The sequence below is a fragment of the Canis lupus genome, chromosome X (genome assembly GCF_011100685.1).
Source record: "Canis lupus familiaris isolate Mischka breed German Shepherd chromosome X, alternate assembly UU_Cfam_GSD_1.0, whole genome shotgun sequence".
Lineage (NCBI taxonomy): Eukaryota > Metazoa > Chordata > Mammalia > Carnivora > Canidae > Canis > Canis lupus.
Genome location: NC_049260.1, coordinates 86,408,598 through 86,435,424, shown reverse-complemented (window position 1 = coordinate 86,435,424; position 26,827 = coordinate 86,408,598). Strand labels below are relative to the sequence as shown.

Sequence of the window (26,827 nt, the reverse complement as noted above, 5' to 3'; positions counted from 1 at the left end):
CTGCATGGAGCCTGAAGGAGGGCTCTATCTTATGACCCTGAGATCATGACCTGAGCTGAAATCAGGAGTCCGAGGCTCAACTGACTAAGCTGCCCAGGCACCCCCGGCAGTATATATATATTTTTATTTATGATAGTCACACACAGAGAGAGAGAGGCAGAGACACAGGCAGAGGGAGAAGCAGGCTCCATGCACTGGGAGCCCGACGTGGGATTCGATCCCGGGTCTCCAGGATTGCGCCCTGAGCCAAAGGCAGGCGCCAAACCGCTGCGCCACCCAGGGATCCCTATTTTTTTTTTTGAAGTAGGTGCTGCTCCACCCAATATGTTAAGAAATTATGTCCCCACCCCAAATAGAGATGGAGTGACCTCTCAGAACTTGTTTTTCTCAGTTTTTCCTATGATTTTAACTTTTTACATTCCCAAATTGGAAGCCTTGTGTAATTTCTTTAGTCTTCTCAACAGAATGAACTCGGTTCTCTTGGTAGCAAGTTTCTAGAGGTGCTTTCTACTCTTCACTTCTTTTAATATCCACCAGTAGACCACAGCCTCTTGGCAATAGATGGAGATAGCTCACTAATACCAGGGTAGTGTTACTAAATTGCTTCAGAGGGAACTCTTACTTGGAGCCAGGGGTTCCTCATTAAGGCTAATTCAAGATCACACAGAAATCACGGAAGGGTCATGGGGCAACATATAAACTAGTTGTATGAAGGAGAGGGGCAGAGAAGATACACTTTCACTGTGACATCTGTGACACGGTGAGTGGGGTTGTGGCAATGGAAGGGAAGATGAAAATCAAACATAATGAAGGATGTCCTCTATGGCACCGGACTTAGCTCTGCATAACTACTTTTAATGTCCTATAGCTAATGAGTTGTATGCATGTGATGATGTTCATCCAGCCAGTAATAATAGCCTTCCCCCTCTACCTATCCATCTGTATATATATTTTCATTATTTTTTAAGACTTTACCTTTTTTAATAGCAGTTTTAGGTTCCCAGGAAAACAGAAGGGAAGGTACAGAGATTTTCCATCTACTCCCTGCTCCCATACCTGCATAGCCTCCACCATTATCAACACCATCCACCAGAGAGGTAAAATCTGTTACAATTGATGAACCTGTGTTCACACATCAGTGATCCAAAGTCCATAGTTTATATTAGGGTTAACTCTTGGTGTTGTACCTTCTATGAGTTTGGATAAATGTATAGTGACTATATCTACCATCATGGTATCATACAGAGTATTTTCACTCCCTAAGAATTCTGTATTCTGCTTATTCATCTCTACCACCTATGTATTTTTTTAACTTTTTTGAAAACATTTTCAAATATATTATTGTATCTTCCACCACGAGCCTTGCAAGTTTTGTCTTCTTTTAACAGATTAGGAAATTAAAGTGCAGACAGTGATAAATCTAGGACAAAACCCAGATCTCTTAATTCTAAAATATCCTACACTATGCTTTGTCCATCAGCATATAAATGGAAATGGTCAATGATTAAATTACTTCCTTGCAAATGGCTGAGATAAATGGGTACTCTGGAGCCCTAGAAGTAATTTTGTATATAGCCATCATTTAAAAAATAAATTTGAAAGACATCCACAGTTGTTGGAGGGAGTGAAGGGATGCCATCATGTGGTATTCATTTGCAGGGATCAGATTTTACTGAGTCAGAAGGGGGTTAAGAGATCTGCCAAATGCTTGGGAATGGGTTCAAATTATTGCAGAAGTGCAATGGAAAAATATGATTGATTGAGCTCGAGGGTATTTGCCCTATTCTTCATTGGATTGCCTTTCTGCTGTTCTTCCCACTTTATGATTCCCTTTTAAAAATTTATCTCTGAATCAGAATGACTTGAAACCCTTAACTTGACTTGCCAGACAAAGTAAATACACTGATGAATGTGTTTATTGTTCATATATTTGTAGTGTTATAGCTAAGCTATGCTATGCACATTTTTACTCTTCTATTTGAGAGCTAAATAATATTAACTGGTCACCAAGAGGGTAGTGAACAATGAAGTAGAACTAGAATCTCAGAGAGATGCACAGGAATAGAAGGTCCCTGCCCTTATGGGGCTTTTGGGGTACTGCTCTCCAGTGGGGCAGGGACTTTGTGTTGCTTCCCATTGCATCACTACTGCTCTCAGATGTAGAATAGGGCCTGACATATGAAAAGTATTCAGGAAATATCTATTGAGAGAATGAAGGAATCTACACATGAATAAAATCTTATACAGTGACTACTAATAGAATACACATTATGAGAGGCTTTTGAGAAAAGCAGCAATCAGGGTCCAGTAAGATTAGTCAAGGAAAAACTCCTGTAGAGTTTAGTGATATGGTGAGGAGGGATGAAAAAATGATCAGACTAAAAACCAAAAAAAGAAAGAAAGAAATGATTAGATTAATACAGAGGTTGATTATTTGCAAGATAGGCCTGGTTGAATTTTAAGGCAGTAGGAGGCTGGAACGTTTTGATAAAAGCATTTTTAAGAGCCATATCTAGACTGGACAGGGGAGTGTGCTAGCAGATTGGGGGAAATGAAAAGTACCAAGTAGCATGAGATATGGATGAGAGAGAAGAAATCTGGCCTAAATAAATGAGATAGAGGGGCACCTGGGTGGTTCAGTGGTTGAGTGTCTGCCTTTGGCTCAGGTTGTGATCCTGGGGTCCTGAGATCAAGTCCTGCATCGGGCTCCCTGAAGGGAGTCTGCTTATCCCTCTGCCTATGTCTCTGCCTCTCTGTGTGTCTCTCATGAATAAATAAATAAAATCTTAAAGAGAAAAGAAGTGAGAGAGAAGGTATGAAGGTGCCTAGGATATAGTAGGTACCTAATCAATACTACTTGAATGGATATGCTAGCAGTAGATTGCTCTGTTCTTAAATAAAGCAGTGCCATAACGTACTACTTGAGGAAGTCTGTTATAGCAACTGTATATAGGATGGACTGTGTGTCTGTGTGTACATGTGCTTATATGCAGATGGGAGAGGGCAACTGAAAGTATGGAGATATATTAGGTTGTTCTAATAACTTAGTTGTGAAATTAGAATTTAAAACTATGTAGGCTAAAGGAGCACCCAGGTGGTGCAGTTGGTTGAGCGTCCAGCTCTCTGTTTCGGCATGGGTCATGGTCTCAGGGTTGTAGGATAAAGCCCCATGTTGGGCTCCACACTCAGCACAGAGCCTGCTTGAGATTTTCTCTCCCTTTCCCTCTGCCCCTCCTGCTTGTGTTCTCTCTCTCAAGTAAATAAATAAATCTTTAAAGAAAAGAACTACGTAGGCCATGAAAATATACGGAAACAAGAATATGAGATATGTTAGAATTAATACATAGTAATAGACAGAGATTGGGTATGGTGGACAGAGGAAAGAAGAAAAACAATAATTTCAAGATTTTGAGACTAGAAAAATAGAGTAAGTGATGATAATGACTGAACTATCAAAAGGATAGCCTTTTAAGGAAATATAAAAGCAGTCTGGGACACATTAAGGTGTCAGTGAGAAATCTTGCACTTGGCTAGAGGTCTGTGACTAGAGAGTATGATAACATTAACATGTGAATATAAGCAGTTGTTGAAAGTGGGGATAAATGAGATCTCCAGTAGTGCGTAAATGCAGATCAAGGATTCTCCACCTCAAGGCTATTGGCATTTGGGGCCAGATAATTCTTCACTGGTAGTCGTAGAGGAGGCTATCTTACGGACTGTGGGATGTTTAGCAGTATACCTGATTTCTACCCACAAAAAGCCAGTAGAAGCCTACCCCTAGCTATGACAGCCAGAAATGTCTCCACACGTTGCTGTGTGATCCCTGGGGGAGACATAGCTCCCAGTTAAGAACCATCAGTATAGAAGCAAAAGAATAAACTATCATAGATTAAACCTTTGTGGTATAACAAGAGGCAGAGATGGGATTGGAAGGGAAGGTGAAAAAAAAAATGAAAAAAAAAAAAAAGGAAGGGAAGGTGAGTCTAAAATATCAAGACAGAAAGTAAGATTGATTTAAGGAACCACAATAGGAGAACATAGAATCAAAGAAAGCAAAGGAAAGGGAGCTTTGACAAGTTTTTGAAAATTGGTGTTTGGTAAGAAAACTTGAATGGATAGAATGATTTCCCCTATTCACTGAATATCCAGAGGGAATTTGGTTTAAATGATGGATTTACTTGGCTTCTTCTAGAGGCCTGTGGGTACTCATCTTTAGACCTGAGCCACTACCTTGACTTCGGAAATGTTTCAAGTAAACTTTTCACTTTCTTGAATACTGAAGACATAGAAAAACCATAGGATCATCTAGGATTCTATGGAGAGTACACACATTATATGTTCTGTCTTTTTCATGTACATACATACAAACTAAGGCAGAACTTCTGTTTTGTTTTTACCTCCAAGAATGTGCTCAAAAAAAAAAAAAGAATGTGCTCATACAGAATTCTAGGATTTCATTTTGCCTCCTTTCTTAATTATTGGTCAGTGTTGAAGGTAAAAAGGGGAAGAGCAGATCCATGAAATATTTGTAAACTGGAAGACTATCAGAGCCCATCTGAGACCATCTATGTAGCCTAGTGTGGGTTTCTTTTTTAATTTTTTAAAACTTACTGGTCAGTGCTCTCTCCTAAGACTAAGAATGCCATATCCAAGGGCAATGAGCCATGGGGTCCTCAGGAACCTTAAATTATTTAACCATGCTGAAGAGTCAAGTACGAAAAGATAATAGAATAAGGTAAGATGGGAGGCCCAATCTCTAGGAATCCTAGACAGACAACATGCAATATATATTCCTACATATTTTCAAAAATGTTGTAATCTTTGTTTGGATCTTAAGTTTTATGTGGAACCCTAAAATATAAAACACATACAAGAGAAGGTATCTGATACAACTTACCTTCCATAGTGGCCTCTGAATCACTCCACAGACCAGTTTGAAAATCACTCCATTGTCTTGCACTTTATTTACAAAGGACCAGAGAGTAAATAGTTTCAGTTTTGTAGACCATACAGTTTCTTTTGCAAGTGCACCTGCTCAACTCTGCCTTTCTAGCCAGAAGGCATTGGTAGTCAGTGTGTAAAGAAATGGGGATGGATGGATTTGGCCTGCTGCTGACCATTTTGCTTTGCTGACTCCTATAACCCTCCTCATTTTTTTACAAACAAGGACCCTGAAGCCAAAAGTAGGGAAGCAAAGTACCATCAATAGTGGAGCTAGAACTAGAATTCAAGTCTCCTGATTGCCACTATGTTCTTTTACCTTTCATTTTGCTGTCAAATAGAAATAGCTGATTCTTGTGCGTGCATGTGTGTGTGTGTGTATGTGGTGGGGAATGAGCTCTGCCTAAGGCTCTTTCAATGGTACTTTTGACTGTAAATATTTATTTCTCACAAAGTGGAGGTGCCCCCAAGTCAGGTATTTTGGAGAAAATATGGTGTCCTTGCAGCTAACTAGTCCTTGCTTCTAATTGTATTGCCAGTGAATGGCCTTGTCCCATAAAGATATCTGAAGCTCTGTCATATGAAGTGTTTGAGGCTTAGTTTTTTTTTCTTTTTGTTTGGCGGGGGGGTGGGCAGAAGGCGAGAGAGTCTTAATCAGTCTCCATTCCCAGTGCAGAACCTGGTATGGGCCTCGATCTCATGACCCTGAGATCATGACCTGAGCTGAAATCAATGCTTAACTGACTGAGCCACCCAGGCACCTTGAGGCTTAGTTTTATATATCTTCCTAGGGGAAAATGGCTAGATTTTTAATGTCTTTTTTTTTAATCTTTAAGTGTAGTTGACCTACAATATTAGTTGTAGGTGTACAGCATTGTGATTCAACAAGTATGTACATGATAAAATGCTTACCATGATAAGTGTATTACCATATTATTGGCTACATTCTTTATGCTGTGCTTTTCATACCCATGACTTACATATTTTATAACTGGAAGTTTGTACCTCTTAATCCCCTTCACCCATTTTGCCCATCCCCCCCACTGCTCTCCCATTTGGCAACCACCAGTATGTTCTCTATATTTATTAATCTGTTTCTCTCTTTATTGTTATTTGTCTCTTTGGTATGTCTTAATTAGACACTGATATGATAATGAGAGTCACTGAAATGAAAACCATATCTAGGCTTTCTGGCATGAATGTTCAAAGTTGAAAGGATTAGAGCATGTGTGATTTGGCATTAACTTTCTCTTCAAAAAAGGAACAATGTTAAGTACTTTTTGTACTGGGCAGTCTACTAAGCACTTCATGTGTTCTCTCATTTGATCCTTTTAGAGGTATATCACATCTTCATCATCTCCATGTTGATGAATAAATAAATGGAAGCTCAGAGAGATTAAGGATCTTACCTAAGGTTGTAAACCTAGTGTGTGGGAGAGCCAGGATTTGAACACACACAGTCTGAGGCCAAAGCTCATAACCATAACCATTTACTGTGTGGCCTCTCTCTTTACCTAAGAAGGAGCCACTGACATTTCTGATGACCTTGAAAGATGAAGTTGGGAACCCAGAATGTCCTAATTACCAGTTTAACATTTGAGGAGCTTAGCACAGGAGACAAGGCAGAAAACAAAAGGAGGTTTTTCATGATGAAGATAAAAATGAAGCAAATAACGATTGTAGAGGAGTTAATGAGCCATACAGACCTACCTTTGTTTTTTTCGAAATATGGGTGAGGTCTAAGGGGCACCTGGATGGTTCAGTCAGTTGAGCGTCCGATTCTTGATTTTGGCTCAGGTCATGATCTCAGGGTCGTGAGATGGAGTTCTGTGTTGGGCTCTGCGATGGGTGTGGAGCTTGCTCAAGATTCTCCCTCCCCTTCCCTTTGCACCTCCACCTCCCTCTCTAAAATAAATAAATAAATAAACAAACAAATAAATAAATAAATATAAGATCTAGGAAACATAGAGCACGTAACTTAGAATATAGCTGACTTGTTGATTTCATCTATAGGGTCTTGCATTGGTAGAATCCTAGAATTGTCCTCTTCTGTCATAATTTGTCCAGGGATTAAGTATTTACTAGGTGACTGTGGTCTTTATGGGTGAGCTATACCTGTTTTTCTTATAAAAAAGGTAGGAGGAGAATAATGCCAGCAGCAATAGTCTCGGTACCTTATATATAACCATCCCAGTGGCAAAACATAATTGGATTTTTTTGGCCTGCTTTGTGGATGTTGTCTGACCTGCATGCCTGTCTTCAGCCATTTTCCCTTCCAGAAGGTTGGCTGAGTAACTCCTACTGCTGGAGATGCTTTTGCTAAGATATTAATGTTTCCTTTTTCCAGAAAAGCAGGACATGGAAATAACCACCTGGCCTTGGACTGCTTATTTTTCAGTTCTCTGAGCTTACACCAGAGTACTTTACCATCAAGGCAAGAACTGCATGCTCACTTTAATTGCCTTTAAGTATAACTGCTATAAGCCTAACTAATTATAGTTAACATCCTGTGCATTAGCATTGTACTGCTCCCTTGGGATTTTCAGAGTGATTCACAAATAAATGCATTCAACTTTAAATAGCTCATGAGGATTATAGAACCCAGAAGGTGAAGATAGAGAATATTCCTTGCTCTCCAATTATTCAAAGCTTAGCAAATAGGAAAGCAGAGACATGCGTGGCCTAACAGTCTTCATTGCCGTACTCAGTGTTGTTACAAATGGTGACCCATCCCAGGAAGGAGAAGTGTAAGCTTACTGAGAGAAAGAGAATGATGAGTATTGTTTTGTTTTATTTCCTAGGGAAACGTCTAGTTGATAAAAAACATGTAGACTTCCAACTCACCTCAGCTGGTTTATAAGGCTACATTGAAGTAGGTCCCAGAATTAAAGGAAATGTCAAAAAATTATAGGAAAAATTTTTTAAAAGTTTTCTTGGTCACCTAGGCAAAGCATACCACAGATCTAGTAGGAAAATATGAGACAGGTTTTCTGCAACCTAGATAAAGTTAAGCAATTCTGATTTGGGGAGAAGGCAATTATAAGACAAGGACAGTCCAGCACATGCTCTTGCTGTCTGACTGGCCATTCTAGACAGCAATGATTTGAACTCATTACCACTAAGAAGTTGCCTGGTTTCCTCGATGGGGGAGTCTGGCTGGTCCTGCTGTCTTGGCCCAGTTAAATGGGGGTGGGCAATACTGGAAGGGTAGGTAAGTTCTAACATTGCAACTATCTGCCTAGGTAGTTCAAAGGGCTTGGGAATTTGTTGACAAGTTAGAGTTGAGCTGAATCCTTCAATTTCCTCTTGACAAGGTTATTGATAATATTTTGATTTAGATCTTAGTAGTGAAAGTATCCCTAACCTCAGCTTCCATGAAAATGATAATGACAGATATGACTAGCTCAGAGGGATTTCTGCTTTAGAAAGAGTCCATAGGTTGATTTTTTAAAAAATGTTTTATTTATTTATTCATGAGAGACACAGAGAGAGAGAGGCAGAGACATGGGCAGAGGGAGGAGCAGGCTTTCTACAGGAGCCTGATGTGGGACTCGATCCCAGATCCCACGATCATGCCCTGAGTCAAAGGCAGATGCTCAACCACTGAGCCACTCAGGTGTCCCCATAGGTTGATTTTATTATCAAGAGAGGCACCCCACAAATAATGATGAAAAACATAACCTCCTCGGGGTGCCTGGGTGGCTCAGTGGTTGAGCATCTGCCTTTGGCTTAGGTCATGATTCTAGGGTCCTGGAATCAAGTGCCACATCAGGCTCCCCACCAGGAGCCTGCTTCTCCCTCTGCCTGTCTCTGCCTCTCTCTCTGTGTGTGTCTCTCATGAATAAAAATAATAATAAAAAGTATAACCTCATTGACTAACAAGCTGAGAAGGCTGCACTAACTCCTCTCTTCCTAAGTGTTGAGGAGGTATATGCCTTCTGTAAAGAGCCCTGGGATCCTCCTCATCTCACCATTCCCATAGAGCCAGGATTTAGCTTATGAATTACAAGGGTACAAAGAACTTAATTTCGTTGTCCTAACCTGCTTCCACCTTTGCTTTTGGTTATGGTTCATAGGCTTGGAAAGAGGAAGAATCATGTTTGATTCATTTAGTCTTAGATTCAATTCATTAGTTCGAGTCTTTAGATATCTTTAAAGGTCCCAGAATAAGGGTGAGAAATTATGGTCCAATGTTATCAACTCAGGCTCATGACTGAGGCAGAAACTGCAAGTGACCTGTGTTCTTTTTTTATTTTTTTTATTTTTTTGTGACCTGTGTTCTTTTAATAAATATCTAGTGGGGCAGTGCTAGTCAATGAGGAGATTAAAGACCCTTAAAAACCATTGTGTGGTAGCTTCACTTTTGAGAAGCAGAAATTGTCCAAAAGGACAGTGATGACTATAATGGATAATTACAAGGACCACAGACTTCAAAAAGATGATTCTGACTTCTTTGGACCTTCAGCACCCATTCTTTGTCACTTGGAGAGAAGACACTTATATAAGGGGGAAGAGGGAGTGGTTTCCTTTCCACACCAAATTAAGGTTTTCTCCCTGGAGAACCCCCCTTTTATCTTTTAGAATTTCTCTATTGTAATGACCAAAATAAGACATCACTGCCCCTGGACTATTCCAGTTTAGAGTGAAGAAGAGCAGAGGTGAGGACCTTGCCATAAGGATTATTATTTTAATAATTTTAAAAGCTTGCCATCTAAGACAGACTCTACTGTTGGAAATAGGTCTGGGGAAAACAAAGCGGGGCGGAGGGAGAAGAAAAAATGAAAGAGAGCTCCTAAGTCCTCTTCCTCATCACATTCCCTGTATAAGTACAAGGCAGCATTCTACTCATCATGAAGGACCTTCTTACCATTCATTCTTTTTTTTTATTTTTTTTTATTTTTGTTTTGTTTTGGAGCAGGACTGAAAGAGATCTAAACACAAAGCTGGATTTGGGGGATGCATGATTGATCCTGTTCTCTTTTGTTCCATCTTGCAACCCTCCCAACCTGGAATTCCAGCTGAAAAAGAAGCAGGTGTATGTAGATAAGGTGGAGAAGATGCAGCAAGCCCTCGTACAGCTCCAGGCGGCATGCGAAAAACGTGAGCAGTTGGAGCATCGTCTTAGGACGCGGCTGGAGAGGGAACTGGAATCCCTGAGAATTCAGCAGGTATGGAGACCTGAAAGAAAATGAGATCATTCCTGGTTGGTTATTTTTCATTTAGTGTCTGACATGGTGACAAAAACCACACCTGTGCTCATCTTTAGGTTTGTTTTTTTTTCCCCTACTTGATCTTATTTCCAGACTGCTTTCCAATTATAAAGATGAAGTTGGCTTCCTTTGCTTCCTATCCTGGAAAAATCCTTAATGCCTATTATCTTTGCACCTTTTATTTTCAGATGAACCATAAACCCTGTAAGAAGTAAGATGTAGTGCAAATAGACTCCTAGACAGTTTAGAATTGGATATGGCCTTTAGAGTCATCTGGCCATAGCCCTCCTCATTTTTAGATGAAAGAAAATCAAGGCTCAGAAAAGGTTGCATGATTCACTTAAGGCCACACAACAAGTTAGGGGCGAAGTAGGGCCCCAGTCCTAGGTGTTTAATGTCCATTTCTGTTGTGTACCATGCTGGCAGGCAAGAATAGTGATTACTTCTTTCCTGACCAAGGGAGTCTCATATTGAAGCCCAAGATAGAAAGTCCCATTGCCTTAAGAGGAAATTTGGATGCCCCTTGCTTCTGAATCAGAATCCAAACTGAAGTGGCTTGGGCAGTAATCCTCTCCAAGATAGGGGGCTCTTCGAATGGGACTCAACCACCACGATTCTCTCACTGACCTGAGGGGTCTCTGTATCTCCCCAACCAGCGCCAGGGCAACTCTCAGCCCACCAACGTTTCCGAATACAATGCCACGGCATTGATGGAGCTCCTTCGGGAGAAGGAGGAGAGGATCCTGGCCCTGGAAGCCGATATGACTAAATGGGAACAGAAGTATTTGGAGGAGAATGTGATGAGACATTTTGCTCTAGATGCTGCTGCAACCGTTGCTGCTCAGAGGTAAGTAGCTGGCTGCCAGAGTCACTGCTTGAAGGGCCTGGGTGGGTGGGTGGGGACAGAACACAAAGGTGACTGATAAAATGGATTTTTCCATTTCTCTTGTTATTTTCTGTAATGTTCTTTCCCTCCCCTTACCCCCAGTCTCTGCTTAAATGTGTTTTCTTTCATCTGGTGAAACAGATTGTGAGGGCAGAAGGTCAGGAATTTGAAAATTGACCTTAACTTATGAACTCACTAGAGTCATAGCTTGGCTCTCCTTGGGAACCAGAACAATTGCAGGTGGGATCAAGTGAACGTTTGCACACCTCCTTCACCAGAGCCACAGCTTCTTGCAGTTTTCTTTGTTTAGCCCCAGGACTGGAGTGGAGGCCTCTTCAGAGAAATGCCACTCAGAAATGAAATGTCACTCAGGAGTGGCTGCCGCCATTTGGTAGCTCTGACTCACCCAAGCTATGCCAAGGGCTATACTCACCATGGCTCCATCCTGCCCTTTGAGCAGGTCTATATTTGAAGGCCACATTCTCTGTGTTCATGAGTGCATGACATGGAGATGGTCATATTCCATTTGGTAAGGGATAGAAAGTGGCTGGAGGATTTTGTTTTATTTTATTTATTTATTTTGCCTCTGAGATTTCCCCCTTTCATGTGAAAACATTAAATCTTGATCTTGGGAGGAAACAGTGTTCTTACCCCGTTTATCTGTCTCATGGCTGTTTGTAATCATGAATTGGGTAAGAGAGAAAGAAACAGCAACAAAAACTAAATTTGAATCATGAGGTGGCCTGTTTGTTGGAGAGATGGACAAGAGCCTTCAGCTACAGTTGAGTATCTGAGGGGCTGCCAGAGCACACTACACCCATAGAGTCTCTACCCAGAAAGTTATTAAAAACCCCAGTGCTGTTTTTAACGTTCTCCTAAACATGGTGAGCTGGAGAAATGTGGAAACACTTGCTAGAGTCTAGGCTGGGATGTACATCCTGTGCGGAGGGGGTGGAGGACACATTTATCTGTGATTCCTTCTCATGCCAAATCAGAGGGAGGGCAGCGCTGGAGAGCTGGGCTGGTGGTTTGCAAACCTACTCCTAGTTCTCCAGGAAGACATCTCTACCACACTCTTCCCGTCTCCAGGCATCCTCTAAAAACTTTAAAGGGATGGGAATCACCTCTGCCCTAATTTTGAGGTCCTCATGAGCTTAAGCTTACCTGTCTTTGTTTTCTGCAAACAGTGTGCTTGGTACATGCCAGGGCAGTAACAGAGGGCACAGAAGCCCAGTTGTGCTCAAAGATGCTCGGGAAGTTTGGAGGCAGATTAGAAACACAGTTAAGTGGAATTCTAGCTGTTACCTTCCAAATAAACTCCTGTACCCTGTGCTTATCCAAAGGTTACTTGGCAACCCTAACACTGAAAAGGAGATACAGGACAATTTCTGCCATCTTTGCGCAGAAGCTGAGACAGATTCTGCTCATAAAGTTGTGCAACATGAAAAAATGTTGAGTGGCCAGGGTTTTTGGTGCTGGGAGATTCACTGCTAAAACTGACTCCAACATAGACTTCAGATTAGGAAAGGCAGTGAAGCTAAGAGGTTGTCCCTGGGATCCTTGTATAAAGAAATGAACCCTCCCCCTTCCTTCCTCCCTGGAAAGTTTTGAGTATTGGAGGAAACCCCCTGTCAGACAGATTTCTTTCTAGAATCTGTTGCCTTCCATATGGTAGATTTAATTTAAATCAAATTTGTTGAAATCAGTCCATAGAAAGTTTTCATGGAATCACTGTTTTCAGTAAAATGTGTGTGTTTATTATTTCATATGATAAAAAGCAGCCAGTATCCACCTAGTAGAAATACCTGATGTTAGTTCCTCAGACAAACATCCTGTATCTGGACTGTATACTTTTTGCATGCCTTTTAATCCAGTCCACAGGGGGAATTGAGAGATTGTGTTCAAATTCCTGCAAAATGAGAGTATCAGACTAGGTAATTTCTCCAGACCCTTCTCTTCCAGGATTATGCTAATTTTTTTCAAAGATAATGCCTTTTATGCTTGGCCACAGAGATTCCCTTTTCTTCCTTTCTTTTTTTAAAGATTTTATTTATTTATTCATGAGAGACACACACACAGAGAGAGAGAGAGAGAGAGAGGCAGAGACACAGGCAGAGGGAGAAGCAGGCTCCTTGACCCTGATACAGGACTTGATTGTGGGACTCTGGGACCCCACCCGAAGCCGGAGGCAGACGCTCAACCACTGAGTCACCCAGGACTCCCCCCTTTTCTTCCTTTCCTAATAAGACTTCAAATTTGGAAGGTAGCATTCAGAAACCTTCATTTCAGAGCCTGTGAGCTCTTCCACCTTCCCTTCCAACATCTCTTGCCATTGCTTTTCTGCCCAGTGGTTTCATTCTGCCTCCTCTCAACCCTAAAAATTTGACCACAGTTCTGCTCTTTGCCCCTTTCAATGTAAAAGGTTTATGTTCTGTTTTCTTTCCAAATAATTTTTAAGTGCCTAGGATATTGGCTGCAGATGGAAAGTGCTCAACATGTATTTGAGTAAGGAAGGAGAGAAAGAAGCAAAAAGGAAGGAAGGAGAAAAGAAGTGAAAGAGAAGGAAATGATGTGTAACTCTGTAACTTAAATCTGTAAATCTAGTGCCACATTTTAATGGCCTGCTTGGTTCCTGTGTATTCTGCTAGTATCTCAGTATATTCCCAGTGTAATAGCTCATAGGTAGATAACAGGCTGCACATTTAGGAACTGTTGCTTGGGCAGTATCAGTGCTAGTTGTAGAATTTTTCCAATTAAGGTATTACTTACAAATTAAGTAAACACCTAGTTCAAGTGTATGCTTTGATAAACATTGGCAGGTGTATACAATAATGGAGCCACTGCCACAATCAAGAGAGAGGACACATTCTAAAGTTCTCTTGTGCCCCTTCAACTTGATCCCTTCCTCCCCCATCTGACCCCAGGACAACAATCAATCTGAATTTTTTGGGCATTATAATTTTTTTTTCTAGACTGTATAAAACGATTCATATAGTATATACTCTTTGTGTTTGATTTCTTTCACCTGGCATAATTATTTTGAGATTCACACAAGTTGATGCACGTATTGGTAGTTTATTCCTTTTCATTGCTGAGCAGTGTTCCATAGTTTGGGTTATACCACAGTTGCTTATCCATTCACTCAAAAATGGATATTTGGATTGTTTCTGGTCTTTGGCCATTGCAAATCATGAAAATAGAGATTTGAATATAGTAACAGACAACTGTCTTTTCTCAGGTAGAAGACCTATTAGGTGATCTTTTCATACCCCTCTTAGCACTTGCATTCTATGAAGCACCACTTCTCAAAGGGAAAATAGTCAATGCAAGAAATCACATGTAGTATTTTCTACATAAGGTACTCTGCTAAGTACTTTACAATTATTGCTTATCCTCACAATAATTCTTTGAGATAAATACTATTACCTGTTCCACAGACGAGGAAACTGAAGCACAGACAGGGTAAATACTTTGTCCAAGATCACACACAGTTACTAAGAAGAGGAATCGGGATTGCAAATGACATTTTGACACCTTCACCACTGTCCTCTGCTGCCTCCCAGAAACGATGATTTCAAGGTAGTGAAATAGGGATTATGAACCATTCAAGAGTGACCATTTGAGGTTTATTACTTAGTCACTTAAAAATATTATAAATAATCACAATAATATGACCCACAGTATAACTCTGTATTGTGGTGCTCCTAGAGATTATCCAGATGCTTAATATTAGATGAGGGCAATCCTACGGAGTAATTCATCCTAGAGGGATGGATTTGGCAATGCAGATTGAAGTTCACAAGCGGTGACTTTATTTCTGAATAGCAGCAAAGGGATAAAAAGATAGTAAACCCGTGGGCAGCCCAGGTGGCTCAGTGGTTTAGTGCCACCTTTGTCACAGGGCATGATCCTGGAGACATGGGATTGAGTCCTACGTCAGGCTCCCTGCATGGAGCCTGCTTATGTCCCTCTGCCTATGTCTCTGCCTCTCTCACTGTGTCTCTAATGAATAAATAAATAAAATATTTTTTTAAAAAAGATAACAAACCCAATGGGCCATGTAATTGACGAGTTTGCATTTTCTGAATTAGGTTGTTAACCTTCTCCGAACGTGCAATGTTTTGTGTTTATTTTGGGCGATGTAAATCTGGGAAAGAAGGAAGGAAGAGGAAAGTAAGAGGTAGAAGCTGGTCACACATATTATACATGCCTATCTGTTCCTTCCTTGGAGGTTTTTCTCAGTTTCTGTCCATGACTCTCTCCTCGTTCTACCTTTTGTCTTAGTTATCTTGTTCTCTACTACAGCTTCACATAGTAAGTCTGACATCCCTTAGATTAAAGCTAGAATTGTCAGCAACTTGTTGGATATTGTCATATGGCTATTCATAAGACATGTTAACTCCGATGTAACTAAAATCAAAACTCATTATAAATGCTTTCCCAAAGATTTCTCCATACTTTCCTATCATGGAAAGTGAGTGGTATGCCATTTTTTTCTAGTCATTTGAATTAGAAACAACACAATTCTCATTCATTCTTCCCTCTGTCTAACAACTACATTTAAGCAGTCTTCAAGTTGTAGCAATTCTGCCTCCTATGCCTGTTCCATTTCCCCTACTATTGCATCACTTCGTCATTTCAGTATCTCTTGCTGGGATTATTACAATAACCCTTCTGACTGGTTTGCCCAAGTCCAGTGTATTCCTCCCCTACCCCCTATCGTATTTCACCCAGAGATAATGCTATCTTTCTAAAGCAGAGCTTGGATCACATCACTCCCCTCAAAAAGCTCTAATAATCTTCAGTGCCAATTGTAATAAAGTTCAAATTCCCTTCTGTCTTAATTAAATTGTTTGCCTGTTTACTTTCTTTTAAAGATTTTATCTGTTTATTTGAGACAAAGAGAAACCGAGATAGCAACAGAGATAGTGAGAGAGAGCAGGAGCGGGGAGGAGAGGGAGAGGCAGGCTCCCCAAGTAGGGAGCTTGGGGCTTGAACCCAGGACCCTGGGGCTTGAACCTGGGACCCTGGGAACCATGACCTGAGCTGAAAGATGCTTAACTGACTAAGCCATCCCAGGTGCCCCTTGCCTGTTTATTTATTTTTTTGCCTCGTCTTGCAAGTCTCCTGCAGTCAGGGACTAGTCTTATGCATGTGTAGCCACTTTTTAGCATCGCAGTAACTTCAAACACAGTGTCGTACTCATAGTCGAGTTCACATATTAAATCAACAAAATGATGATACCCATTCAGGAAGGATGGATTTGAAGTTTAAAAGTTTAAAACACTAGATGTTTTAGTTAGGAAATCATGGGTGACATTCTAGAAAGCAATGTAAGCAATGTGATGAGAATTTCATTGGACAAAGGAAGGAGAGAGATGATTGGAAGGATAGTTGCCAGAAACTCATTTATTAAGAATTCAGATGGAGGATATTAAGCTCAGGGATCTACATTTTGGAATATGCAGGTGGTGTTTTCAAGCCATCAGTTCACTCCAGATGTGCGTAAGGATGGTCTCAGAGTATTGGAAGTTAAGCAGGTCAAGTTGCTCCTTCCAAAGCTGTGCTTGCTTGCTTTTGCCTGAGCCATTGGCTTAGTAGCGCCAGTCTTCTAGAAGGAAGATTGATGTTGAAGGCCGTCCTGGCAGCTCTGTAGGAATTCACTAAGTGCCCCACATTTTCAGGCTCCATTCCTGAGGAGTTCACAATGTCCATATCAATTAGCTGGCAGGGCTCTGAGTCCCCGAAATGGTCTTTTATGCAGTGAAAGTGGCATTGAGCCAGCACTGGCTCCCCCAGTGACAAACCATGCACTCATGTCCCAGTGTCCATAGACACCATGAACTCTTTAGAGCGGCCTGGCTCTGAAGCAGCCATCCCATTGGAACTATGCCCTGCAGGAATTGCCTCCAGGATATGATCTTGGAGCTGAAATTCTTTGAAGTCACACTCTCTTGTCTGCTACTCTTCTTCTACCTATAGACTTTTCTCTCATAACTAATAGATGACTGTATTCAGTGTTTTTACTGTGCCTGCCACCATATCTTTTACAGGCATACTTTGACTTCTTCCCCCCCAAAATGCCATGAGATGTAGGTATAATGATGATTTCTATCTTGCATATGAGAACACTGAGCATTAGAGGAGTTAAATTCTATGAGCTTACCGGGCTCATAGAATTTGTTAGTGGCAGAGTACTTGGGAAAGTGGGATTTGACCCTGGTGTAGTCTCTAGTCAGAACCTGTGCTCTCCACATTGCACAATGCCATATCCCCTTGGCTACTTTGGAACATAAGTGCCATTCCCGGTAGGACTATAAGCACGTGAACTCACCAGAGCAAGTGGAAAATTCTGAGATGCTAAAATATTTCAAACTTAGCAATTGATGGGAGCCACTTGCACTACAATTATTTCACCATTCAGATACATTGTTTTAGCTCTGCATATAAAGTACAAGCATTTGGGGAAACAGTGGTTTTATGTAAACTCACCCAAATTCCCTAACTTTAATACCAGCTTGCTGCCTCTTTATCCCCTGCCCTTTCCTTCCCATCTGCACTGGTCACAATCTCTAAGCTAAGAGAACACAGCTAGCTGCCAACAGAAAATTCTCCCACAGATCCTCGTTCTCATAGGAAGTATAATGAAACAGTGCCAATTCATTGTTTTCTTGGTCTATTGTCAGCTTTCCTTGAAGACCAATATAATTACATCAATATTCTTCCTAATCCCTTTTTCTTTCCCTGCGAGTGATTCAAAGGAGATCCAGTTTTCTTCATTCCCTTCACTTTTTTTTCTACCACTAGTTCTAAATGAACTAAAGAAAGATGTATGACCTCATTTATCAAGACGATATAGGATTTCCATATGTCTTTGACTTGTGCTGTGTAGACATCAGCCTCACCCACGGGCTAGACCCTCTCCCCACCAACACTGCCTTCCCTTCTTCCTCTTCCTCCTCCTTTTTTTCCTTCTCCTTCTCCTCCTTCTCTCTCTTTCTCTCTCCCTCTCTCTCTCTCTCTCTCTCTCACACACACACACACGCACACACACACACACACTTTACTCCTTATTAATGAGTCTTTGAGTTAATGGCCTTAGAGACTTTCAAATGAAACAGGATGGTCCCTTGTGCAGTTGGGACCCTGGCAAGAGAACAGTCATGGGGGTGAGACTTGTTGAGTTGGCACTGGAATGTTTCTGATGTAGGTCAGATAGGAATTAAGTGGCACTGACTCAAAGGCCCTGTTTCTAACTTGGCTTGCATGCCCTACCTGACCTTCACTGTTGAAGTGTTCATAGTTTGTTTCTAGCATTCGGGTATAGTTGTTATACATCTGTAGCAATGGCTGTCTAGTACATTCTTTGTTTTTCAGCAAAGTCTAGCCGTTTCCCCTTCATAACTGTCATGAGAATAAAGTGGAAATCTATATCTTAAGTGTAATATAAATAATAAGATAAAGTGGAAATAGAAATATCTTCCCATTACCTGGCTATGATCGAAAACCTTGAAGGGACTCTCAGCCAGAAGGCTTTGGGAGCCTATCTGTCTAGTTTTGAAGGCAAGCCTGTGCGTCTCTTGTGGAATCCTTCACTGACTTTTGTAACTGTTCTCAGGCTGAAAACCGCTTCTAGCTCTGAGTGCTGAACCTTCCCATCTTGGAGGTTCTTTTCAGTAAGTCATCCAGAAACCAGCCATTCCTAACAAGTCTCGCTGTAGCTTATGGCTTTCCAGCAATACTTTGACTTGGGAGGGAAATGATAGGATTCATTGGTTTTGCTGCCTTGTCTTCCTCATCACTGTCATCTTCCTTCCCAGGGACACAACAGTCATCAGCCACTCTCCTAACACCAGCTACGACACGGCTCTGGAAGCTCGCATTCAGAAAGAGGAGGAAGAAATCTTGATGGCCAACAAGCGTTGCCTTGACATGGAGGGCAGGTAGAAAATCCATCCGGACCCTGGTAGATCTGAGAAGAAGGTATCAAGACCAGATAGATCAGAAGGGAAGGGCAGACGTCTTCATTCACAGCTGAAAAACCTGACAACACAGCTTCCCCTGACCCCCACAACCCTGCCAGCCTGTTACTTGGGATTTGAAATGCAGTGACCTTTACCTTGCTTTCCCCATTGGCCTTGGTAATTGCTTTCCATCTTCCCTCTGCCAGAACTGTATCGCTGGTATTTGCACTCTGGGGTATTCTTTCTAGCATCGGACTTCAGCCCTGTGTTACAGCAGAGTGCACAGTAAAAAAACATCCATTCCAACTTGGAGGTAGGGCACCTGATACCTCTTATAAACTCATGATCATTTACTTATTAACTGAAATTGCGGCCCATTCATAGAAGTTCTTATTTTCTCACTAAATACGTTGTTCCCCTGACTCCAGTTCGTCACTATAGTACCCACTACATTGATTTACCTGCTCACATGCAGCTTCTCCCACAACCAGTACCTTCCTTTGGCCTCGTGAGGTTTAAGCAACAACTCTCACATGCTCTACTATGTTCATTTGGGTGTGGAGAAAGGCATTTTAAAAAGCATGGCACACTCTCCCTTGCTTTACAACCCAGAAATAACTAAAGCACCCCTTAGTTGAAAAGACACTGGAAGCTTAAGTCCATGCAGGCCATGAGACCAGAACATGGAGGTAGCAACAACATCTTTATATGTTCTCTATCTTTGACTCCTAGGATTAAGACGCTTCATGCCCAAATTATTGAGAAGGATGCCATGATCAAAGTACTCCAGCAGCGTTCCCGGAAGGAGCCAAGTAAGACAGAGCAGCTGTCATCCATGCGACCAGCAAAGTCTCTAATGTCCATTTCCAATGCTGGATCAGGCTTGCTCTCACATTCTTCCACCCTGACTGGCACCCCCATCATGGAGGAAAAGCGAGATGACAAGAGCTGGAAGGGGAGCCTAGGTAATGACAGTAAAGACAATTAATGTGACCCATTTAAAGAGAGCCCTGGGGATGCCTGGGTGGCTTAGTGGTTGAGCATCTGCCTTTGGCTCAGGTTGTGATCTTGGGGTTCTGGGATCAAGTCCCCCATCAAGCTCCCTGTGGGGAGCCTGCTTCTCCCTCTGCCTATGTCTCTACCTCTCTTTCTGTGTCTCTCTTGAATAAATAAGTAAAATCTTAAAAAAATAAAATAAAGAGAGCCCTGACTTAGATATGTGCCCATTCAGCAAGGAAAAGGAGCGATGGTCCACATTCTAGCGAGGATGATATATACCAGGTTGGGTTTCTATCCTCCTGAAAGGAGCTCCTCCACATTCTGATATCTCACTGAGAGAACACTGATTGAATCCAAGGCCTTCAAAGATAAGAGTTCTGAGTTCTCCTTGGGTGGGAAGGAAGATAACTTCAGTTTCCTTTTAAAAATTCTCAGATCTGACCTTGCCACTTGAGATCTTTAGTCTTTGTCCAAAGCCCACGTGAGCTTCATGTCAGTCAAGATTTCAGAATTCCAGATCTTCTCTGTTCTTTCCTCCTATATAATAGAAGGACTCAGAGTTCTAGTTAAGCTAAATGATGCTGGGTGGCAGGTTTTTGTTATCAGAATGTTCTGAGATGAGAACTGAATGTACTTTTTCATTCCATTCCTGTCCATGCCTTCCCCTCTAATATTTTTTTAAATTTTTATTTATTTATGATAGTCACAGAGAGAGAAAGAGAGGCAGAGACACAGGCAGAGAGAAGCAGGCTCCATGCACCAGGAGCCCGATGTGGGAATCGATCCTGGGTCTCCAGGATCGTGCCCTAGGCCAAAGGCAGGCGCCAAACCGCTGTGCCACCCAGGGATCCCTAGGCCTTACCCTCTAATCAAAATCCCAGAAATATCATGGACACCATGAGGTACATTTTTAGATTCTGAGAAAACCAGCTTTGTATTTTAATTTTAGGTCTTTTTGTTGTTTCTGATATCCCTTTTAGTTGTCGGACACTTGCAGTGTCCCTTGGCTAGAGGACGCATTCCAGAGACCACGGTCTTGATTAGAACCTTCATTTACAAAATTATTTTCACATTCATCCATGACTACAAACTTATTTCCCCAATCCTTCCCAGCTGTCTGGTAGTGGATGATGTGGGTGATAAGTGGAACTGACTAGAAGCATTCTGAAAGCTCGCTGGAAATCAGTGGCTGTTGGAAAAAAATCAAAACTGATTCACAGGACACCTAAAAGTGTCATCCACGGTGCTGGGGTGGAGAGTGAGGACCAGGTGGGATGAGCCTGCCACACCCGCCTTCTGGGTTCTCTGGAGGCACAAGGAAAGTTCCTCCTGAACCTTCTACATGGAAGAAGAGGGCCAGTAGACGTGTGCATCTGGGTCCCAGGAGCCCATACCTGCCTAACCCCTGTCTCTTTCTCCCCTTATAGGTATTCTCCTGGGTGGAGACTACCGCGTCGAGTCCGTCCCTTCCACCCCATCGCCGGTGCCACCGTCCACGCCCCTGCTGTCTGCTCACTCCAAGACGGGCAGCCGTGACTGCAGCACCCAGACGGAACGGGGAACGGAACCGAACAAGACCGCCGCTGTCGCTCCCATCTCTGTTCCCATGCCAGCCGCTTCTGCCGCTGCTGCTGCCACCATCACTGCCAACGCTGCCACCAACACTGCCACCGCTGCCACCACCACCACCACCATGGTAGCCACCGCTCCAGTTGCCGTTGCTGCTGCTGCCGCTCCAGCTGCCACTGCCTCTGCCCCATCTCCGGCCGCTGCCACTGCCCTCGCTGCTACTGCTGTTTCTTCAGCTCCTGCCACTCCGATTCTCGCTGCTGCCTCTGCTGCTGCTGCTGCTGCTGCTGTTGCTCCCACTGCTGCTGTTCAGGTTTCCTCAGCTGCTCCGGCTCCGCTTCCAGCTTCGGCTACCGCTCCAGTTTTGGCTCCGCAAGCGTCTCAGGCTTCTGCTTCGGCTCCGACTCAGGCACCAACTCCAGCTCCGGCTGCGGCTTCTCCTCCAGCTCCAGCTCCAGCTCCAGCTCCAGCTCCGGCCCTGGCTCTGGCTGAGGCTTCTTCAAGTCCAGCTGCCAGTTCTGGGTCCCGTCGTTTGTCTATACCAAGCGTGACCTGCAGTCCCGATAAGACAGGTAATGATTGTCCATACTGGGGAAGCTTTGGGTTCTGCCCTCAATTACAGGTGGTTTGTTGACCCGCTGGTCACTTGGCCACAGTCGTTCATGTGCTAAAGGGAATGGATCACAAGGCACAAGGGCAGCATCTGTAAATGGCTTCTTGGGACACCAGGATGGGAACTGGGGTGAGCCAAGGCCCTTCTCCTAGTAGAAGCAAATGTTCAGGTGGACACGGGGAGGGGGTGTCAGGCAAGTCTCACTTTGCCATTGGCTTCGTGGCTCGGAAGGTGTCTGTTTCTAGGAATCGTCACCTTATCCCTAACTGCTTTCTAATCCCCTGTCTCTGTTTAGATGGCCCTGTTTTCCACTCCAATACTCTGGAAAGGAAAGCTCCCATTCAGCTCCTGGGACAAGAGCCTGATGCAGAGATGGTAGAATATCTCATCTAAACGGCACATCCGAGAACTGCGGTTGCTCAGCAAGAGTGCTTTTAATCATTTTTCCCTTTTGTTTGTTCTTATTTTGAGGGTGAGGACTAGGGTTGGGGGGGATGTTCTTTAAAGGGGCTTTCTATTGAGACGATGTAGTACTTAAGTAACACCATACAAACTCCAGCCTAGTCTGGTACACACTTAGAGCGTTACCTCTAAAGACCGATTAATCAGAATGTGCTCTAAAGTTTATTGTTGGGATTTATACAAATGCTAGGACTGTTAATAGCTGGATGTACATGAATGTTTTCAACGTGTGTCATTTTATTTAGCCTTGCCATATTCCAGATCATTTTTATTGAAGAGCACAGTACGTTTGGAAGGCAGTGTGTAACATGTAGTTCAGAAGTGGGAAGCTGGAGAGAATTTGCACATGTGCTGTTTTGTACACTTACCATCTAGGCAGCATCCAGAGAGAGAGAGCTCTCATCTTGGGCTCATGGAAGAGAATAGTTTCGGGAGCTATGTAAGCTGGAGAAAAGGCAGGGGATATTGGGGTGTGGAAGGGTGCTGGAGCTAATTTTCCCTCCCGATTTCCCAGCTGCCCTGTGCCAGGAGTTTGTTTATCTTCATTTCAGTGGTGCTTTGGAAGTGGATTCTTTTGGTTCCCTTGTGGAAGTTCATACATTTCATATATATACTCTGGAGTAATTTATGCATTTGGATAATTAATATATTGCTTTCAGATGCTAGGAGAGTAAATTAGCTGTGTGATGATGTATAACTTCCTCTTTCATAGGGAGTTAGACCATCAGAGGCCTTGATGGAGAGTTGCATGAGGTGCTGTGTGTGGCCACCAGCACAGCTCGCTTGCCTTTCCTGAGACCAATCTGCTTTGTGTTTATTTCTTCTCCAGCACAGACTCACTGGCTGTGTCACCAGTCTCAAATTTCCAGTCATTGGCAAAACGAGGAAGCATTTCTGGTGATGGGCCGAATGCTTTGAATCTCTGGTGACTACCTTGAAAGAACTCCTCTTGTTTTCCCCAATTCTTAGCATATGTCTTAAAAGGCATAGTTGACTATCACCTCCAAAGGAATAGCGTCAGAAGCCCAAAGTACTGTGCTGCAGCCGGGGAAGAGATGGGCTGTAGATGTATCCTTAGCTATGCCTTCTTACTGCCAGTGACTCCATCTCAGAATACCTTTGGAGAGCAGCAGGAAATGCGCATGTGGATAGGGACCAAGGAGGCCATGGCTCCAAGCTTTGTCATAGAGCTGCCTCCAGGGATGCAAAATGGCTGCTGATTGCCCCCCCGGTCCCTGCTCTGTGTCACCTTTCTGCCCTTCATTAAGGTGACACATCTGCAGACAATGTCATTAAGATCAGTTTTCAGGGGTAGGGGAGGGTGAGGGGAGCGGGGGGGTACTAGGTAAAGGGTGGGGGGTAGAACTTTGGGGATGTGTTAGTTAGAAGAGTAGGCCTGATATATTATGTTGTGGGGCATAGTGGCCAGAAGGAACTGTAGCAGTAGAGCCCTACCCCCTCAGTTTAGTGATGAGGCGTGTCTGAGACCCAGAGAGGTCACGTGACTTTTTTCAAGTTCACACAACACAGCTTTCCATCCTGCCAATTACCATGCTTCTTTTGGGAAACCCTTATCCACAACAAGCCTCGTTTTAAGAAAAAGCATCTTCATGGACCAGGGCATACGTATTTTGTAAGATGTCCCTGGCTTGAGTAGTCTGTCCGAGGTTCTAAATTCCTACCTTGCCTCTCCTGCAGTGCCTTTCTCAAGGTCTCCCCCTGGTCCTCATTTCAGCAGAGTCACATGAAACTCCCCCCGAAGAAATTGACCTCACTTTTTCTCTTGCGGTGGGATTGGCTGTCTCAGGTCATCTTAGAGGGTTCCTCGGTGACCACAGGAATGGGATATTTAAAATTATTTTTCTGCCATTCCTAATTCTCTTCCAGAGGAATTATTTTGTGGGGTAGAGGGAGAGTGATATGATTTTCAGCCAGTATTGACATTTGAATAATGAAGTGACCATCCTACACATTAGTCCTCAGTCGTCAAGTGAATCCCAAATAGAAATTAAAAGCGTAGTTGTGTTACTTCTAATTCACTTCTCATTCATACTACCCTTTGGCCATAAGGGAGAAAGTCCTCAAATAGTAGAAGCCACAAGTAGCAAACTTCAGGACTGCTACTTTCTAGCCAAATAAATTAATCCAAATAAAATTAAACCTCTCATCTACTCCTTTTGTGGTTATAACACATTGCCAGAATTTTTGCTAGCTCTAGGAGCCCTGATTTTAATCACATTCTTTAAGGTGACAAATGTCCTACATTCCACACTATGTGGCAGCCATCTCTTTAGACTCATGTATTTTTGGGAAAGGAGGAAGTTCTTGGCTGAGGGCTACCTTGAACTTGCCACAGCATCTCTGCCCCCTCATACCAGAGGCAATCCTTTTGGGCTCAGTTTTTACTCCCAGGTAATTTGCTAAAGTGATATCGTACATCTAAGAGATGGAAGAAGTCCATGTCAGTGTATTCTGTTTACAAAGAAGGGTAGATTCAGCCTTTTCAGAAAATCTCTAATAGGTGTCCTTTGAAAAATTCTGGTTTATGGGAGAAATGTCATGTTAGTCACCTTTTCACAATTGTGTGGATATGTAACATTTGGGGGCTCTTTCTGGACTCCCACTTATCTATGCATTTTACTGGAACCTCAGGACAGAAGGGTGACCTTGTCTTAACTTGTACTGCCTGGTGGTCTCTGGGGACCTTTTAAGTCAGTTGTACCCCAATGTCCCATGTACAGAAAAACTTCATTAGAATGAACTTTACTTGATATAAAACTCCTATTAACAATTTTTTATTAAATAAAAGTAGCTTGAACATTCTTTTAAAATCATGTATCTGAATTGTTGTTTCAATGAAGGATTTATTTTCCATGCTGCTTTTGAGCTTCAGGATGATAGGATAGCAGAAATGGAAATATCTGCCATCATCTGCCATAGGAAACACCAAGTGTTCTTTTGTTACACAATTGGGTGGGTACAACAATTGGAAAATGAACAAACTGTGCAAACTACTTTTTATGAAGAGCCTAAACACTCATAATGCGGCAGCTTAAGGTGTATACATATGGACTAACTTTTATAAATGATATTCTCATGTCTGTTAGCCATACAATCTCCTGTTATCTCAATTGCTTATTCACATATGAAATGTGTTACTTCAAATGTGTGCATTTTTCCTAAACATGTTTTCAAAGGAAGGCATCCACTATGGGCTAATTGCCATCAATTTCAGTCCGCCATGATCCTTGGAAAGAGATCTCCCAAGTGACATTCATCATCAGTAGGACAAGTGTCAGAAGTTTGTTTATTTTTTTCCAATAGCAACGATGGGTGACATGGAGTCATCAAACCTCCTTCTGGCCTCCCTTGTGATTAATGGCATGTGTTTATAAAATGGATAGCTGGGGTTGGCAGATGGCTAGAGAAGAAGCACCTTTGGTTGAAAATGTATGTGGCCCCATAATGATTGAAACCCTGTTCTGTAATTGAGCTAGTTCCAATAAAGTTAAGCAGGTTTGAATCCATGTTGTGCCTATCTTTTCACTGACAATAAAGTTAGCTATTTTAAAGTGCAGTGCTGCTTGGTAAATGCTTCGGTGTTTATCCACCAGAGGCTTTATTTATGAGGTATCGGTGATTACCTCCAATTTAGTATGCACTGAAATTGTCTTTCAAGGGCAGCATGCGACAGAATTTACATTTGCTTAAAGTATGGAATGTGATTATAAAGTATTAAGATAACACCACAGGCCACATGCTCTAACCAGTTCCTTTCTGTATTCAGGCAGCATATATTAAAAGCTTTGCGTCTTTTTATCTCCTGTTACCAAGGGATAAAATGATGGCCACACAAAGCAGAGAATTCATCCTTTAGTTAGCAATTTGGAAGGCCCCCTTGATGTTTCTTTTGTACCCTTGTTCTTATGCCAATTCATCAGTTTTGGTTGAGAGAGCTTGTTATTAAAAGCAAATCAAAACTGCAAACAAGTTGGCTTTTTTCACTGAAAATGTTAAAGCTGCCTTCACACTGCTCTCCCTGCACCTCCTGTTTACCGCTAGGTCCCACCCTGCTGAGGACGATGAGATGCCCCATGGGCTGGGCTTTTCAGTGACACTTTTTACAGTGAAATTGGTTTGATGGGTGTTGCAAAATGGGTGGGAAGAGGATATAGAATTCATG

At 42.4% G+C, this 26,827-nt stretch overlaps 1 protein-coding gene across 2 annotated transcripts in view; it reads left to right on the top strand.

Annotated features, from left to right (window-relative positions):
- AMOT (angiomotin) overlaps positions 1 to 26,171 on the top strand; it is a 64,863-nt gene extending 38,692 nt beyond the window's left edge. For both annotated transcript variants that reach the window (XM_038588107.1, XM_038588106.1), the window contains 6 exons: positions 9,960 to 10,109; positions 10,808 to 10,998; positions 18,858 to 18,980; positions 19,734 to 19,966; positions 21,428 to 22,141; positions 22,478 to 26,171. In XM_038588107.1, the coding sequence (XP_038444035.1) occupies positions 9,960 to 10,109; positions 10,808 to 10,998; positions 18,858 to 18,980; positions 19,734 to 19,966; positions 21,428 to 22,141; positions 22,478 to 22,575 (1,509 nt within the window). In that variant the 3' untranslated portion in view covers positions 22,576 to 26,171. The remainder of the gene's footprint in view (positions 1 to 9,959; positions 10,110 to 10,807; positions 10,999 to 18,857; positions 18,981 to 19,733; positions 19,967 to 21,427; positions 22,142 to 22,477) is intronic.
- Positions 26,172 to 26,827: the final 656 nt, after the last annotated feature.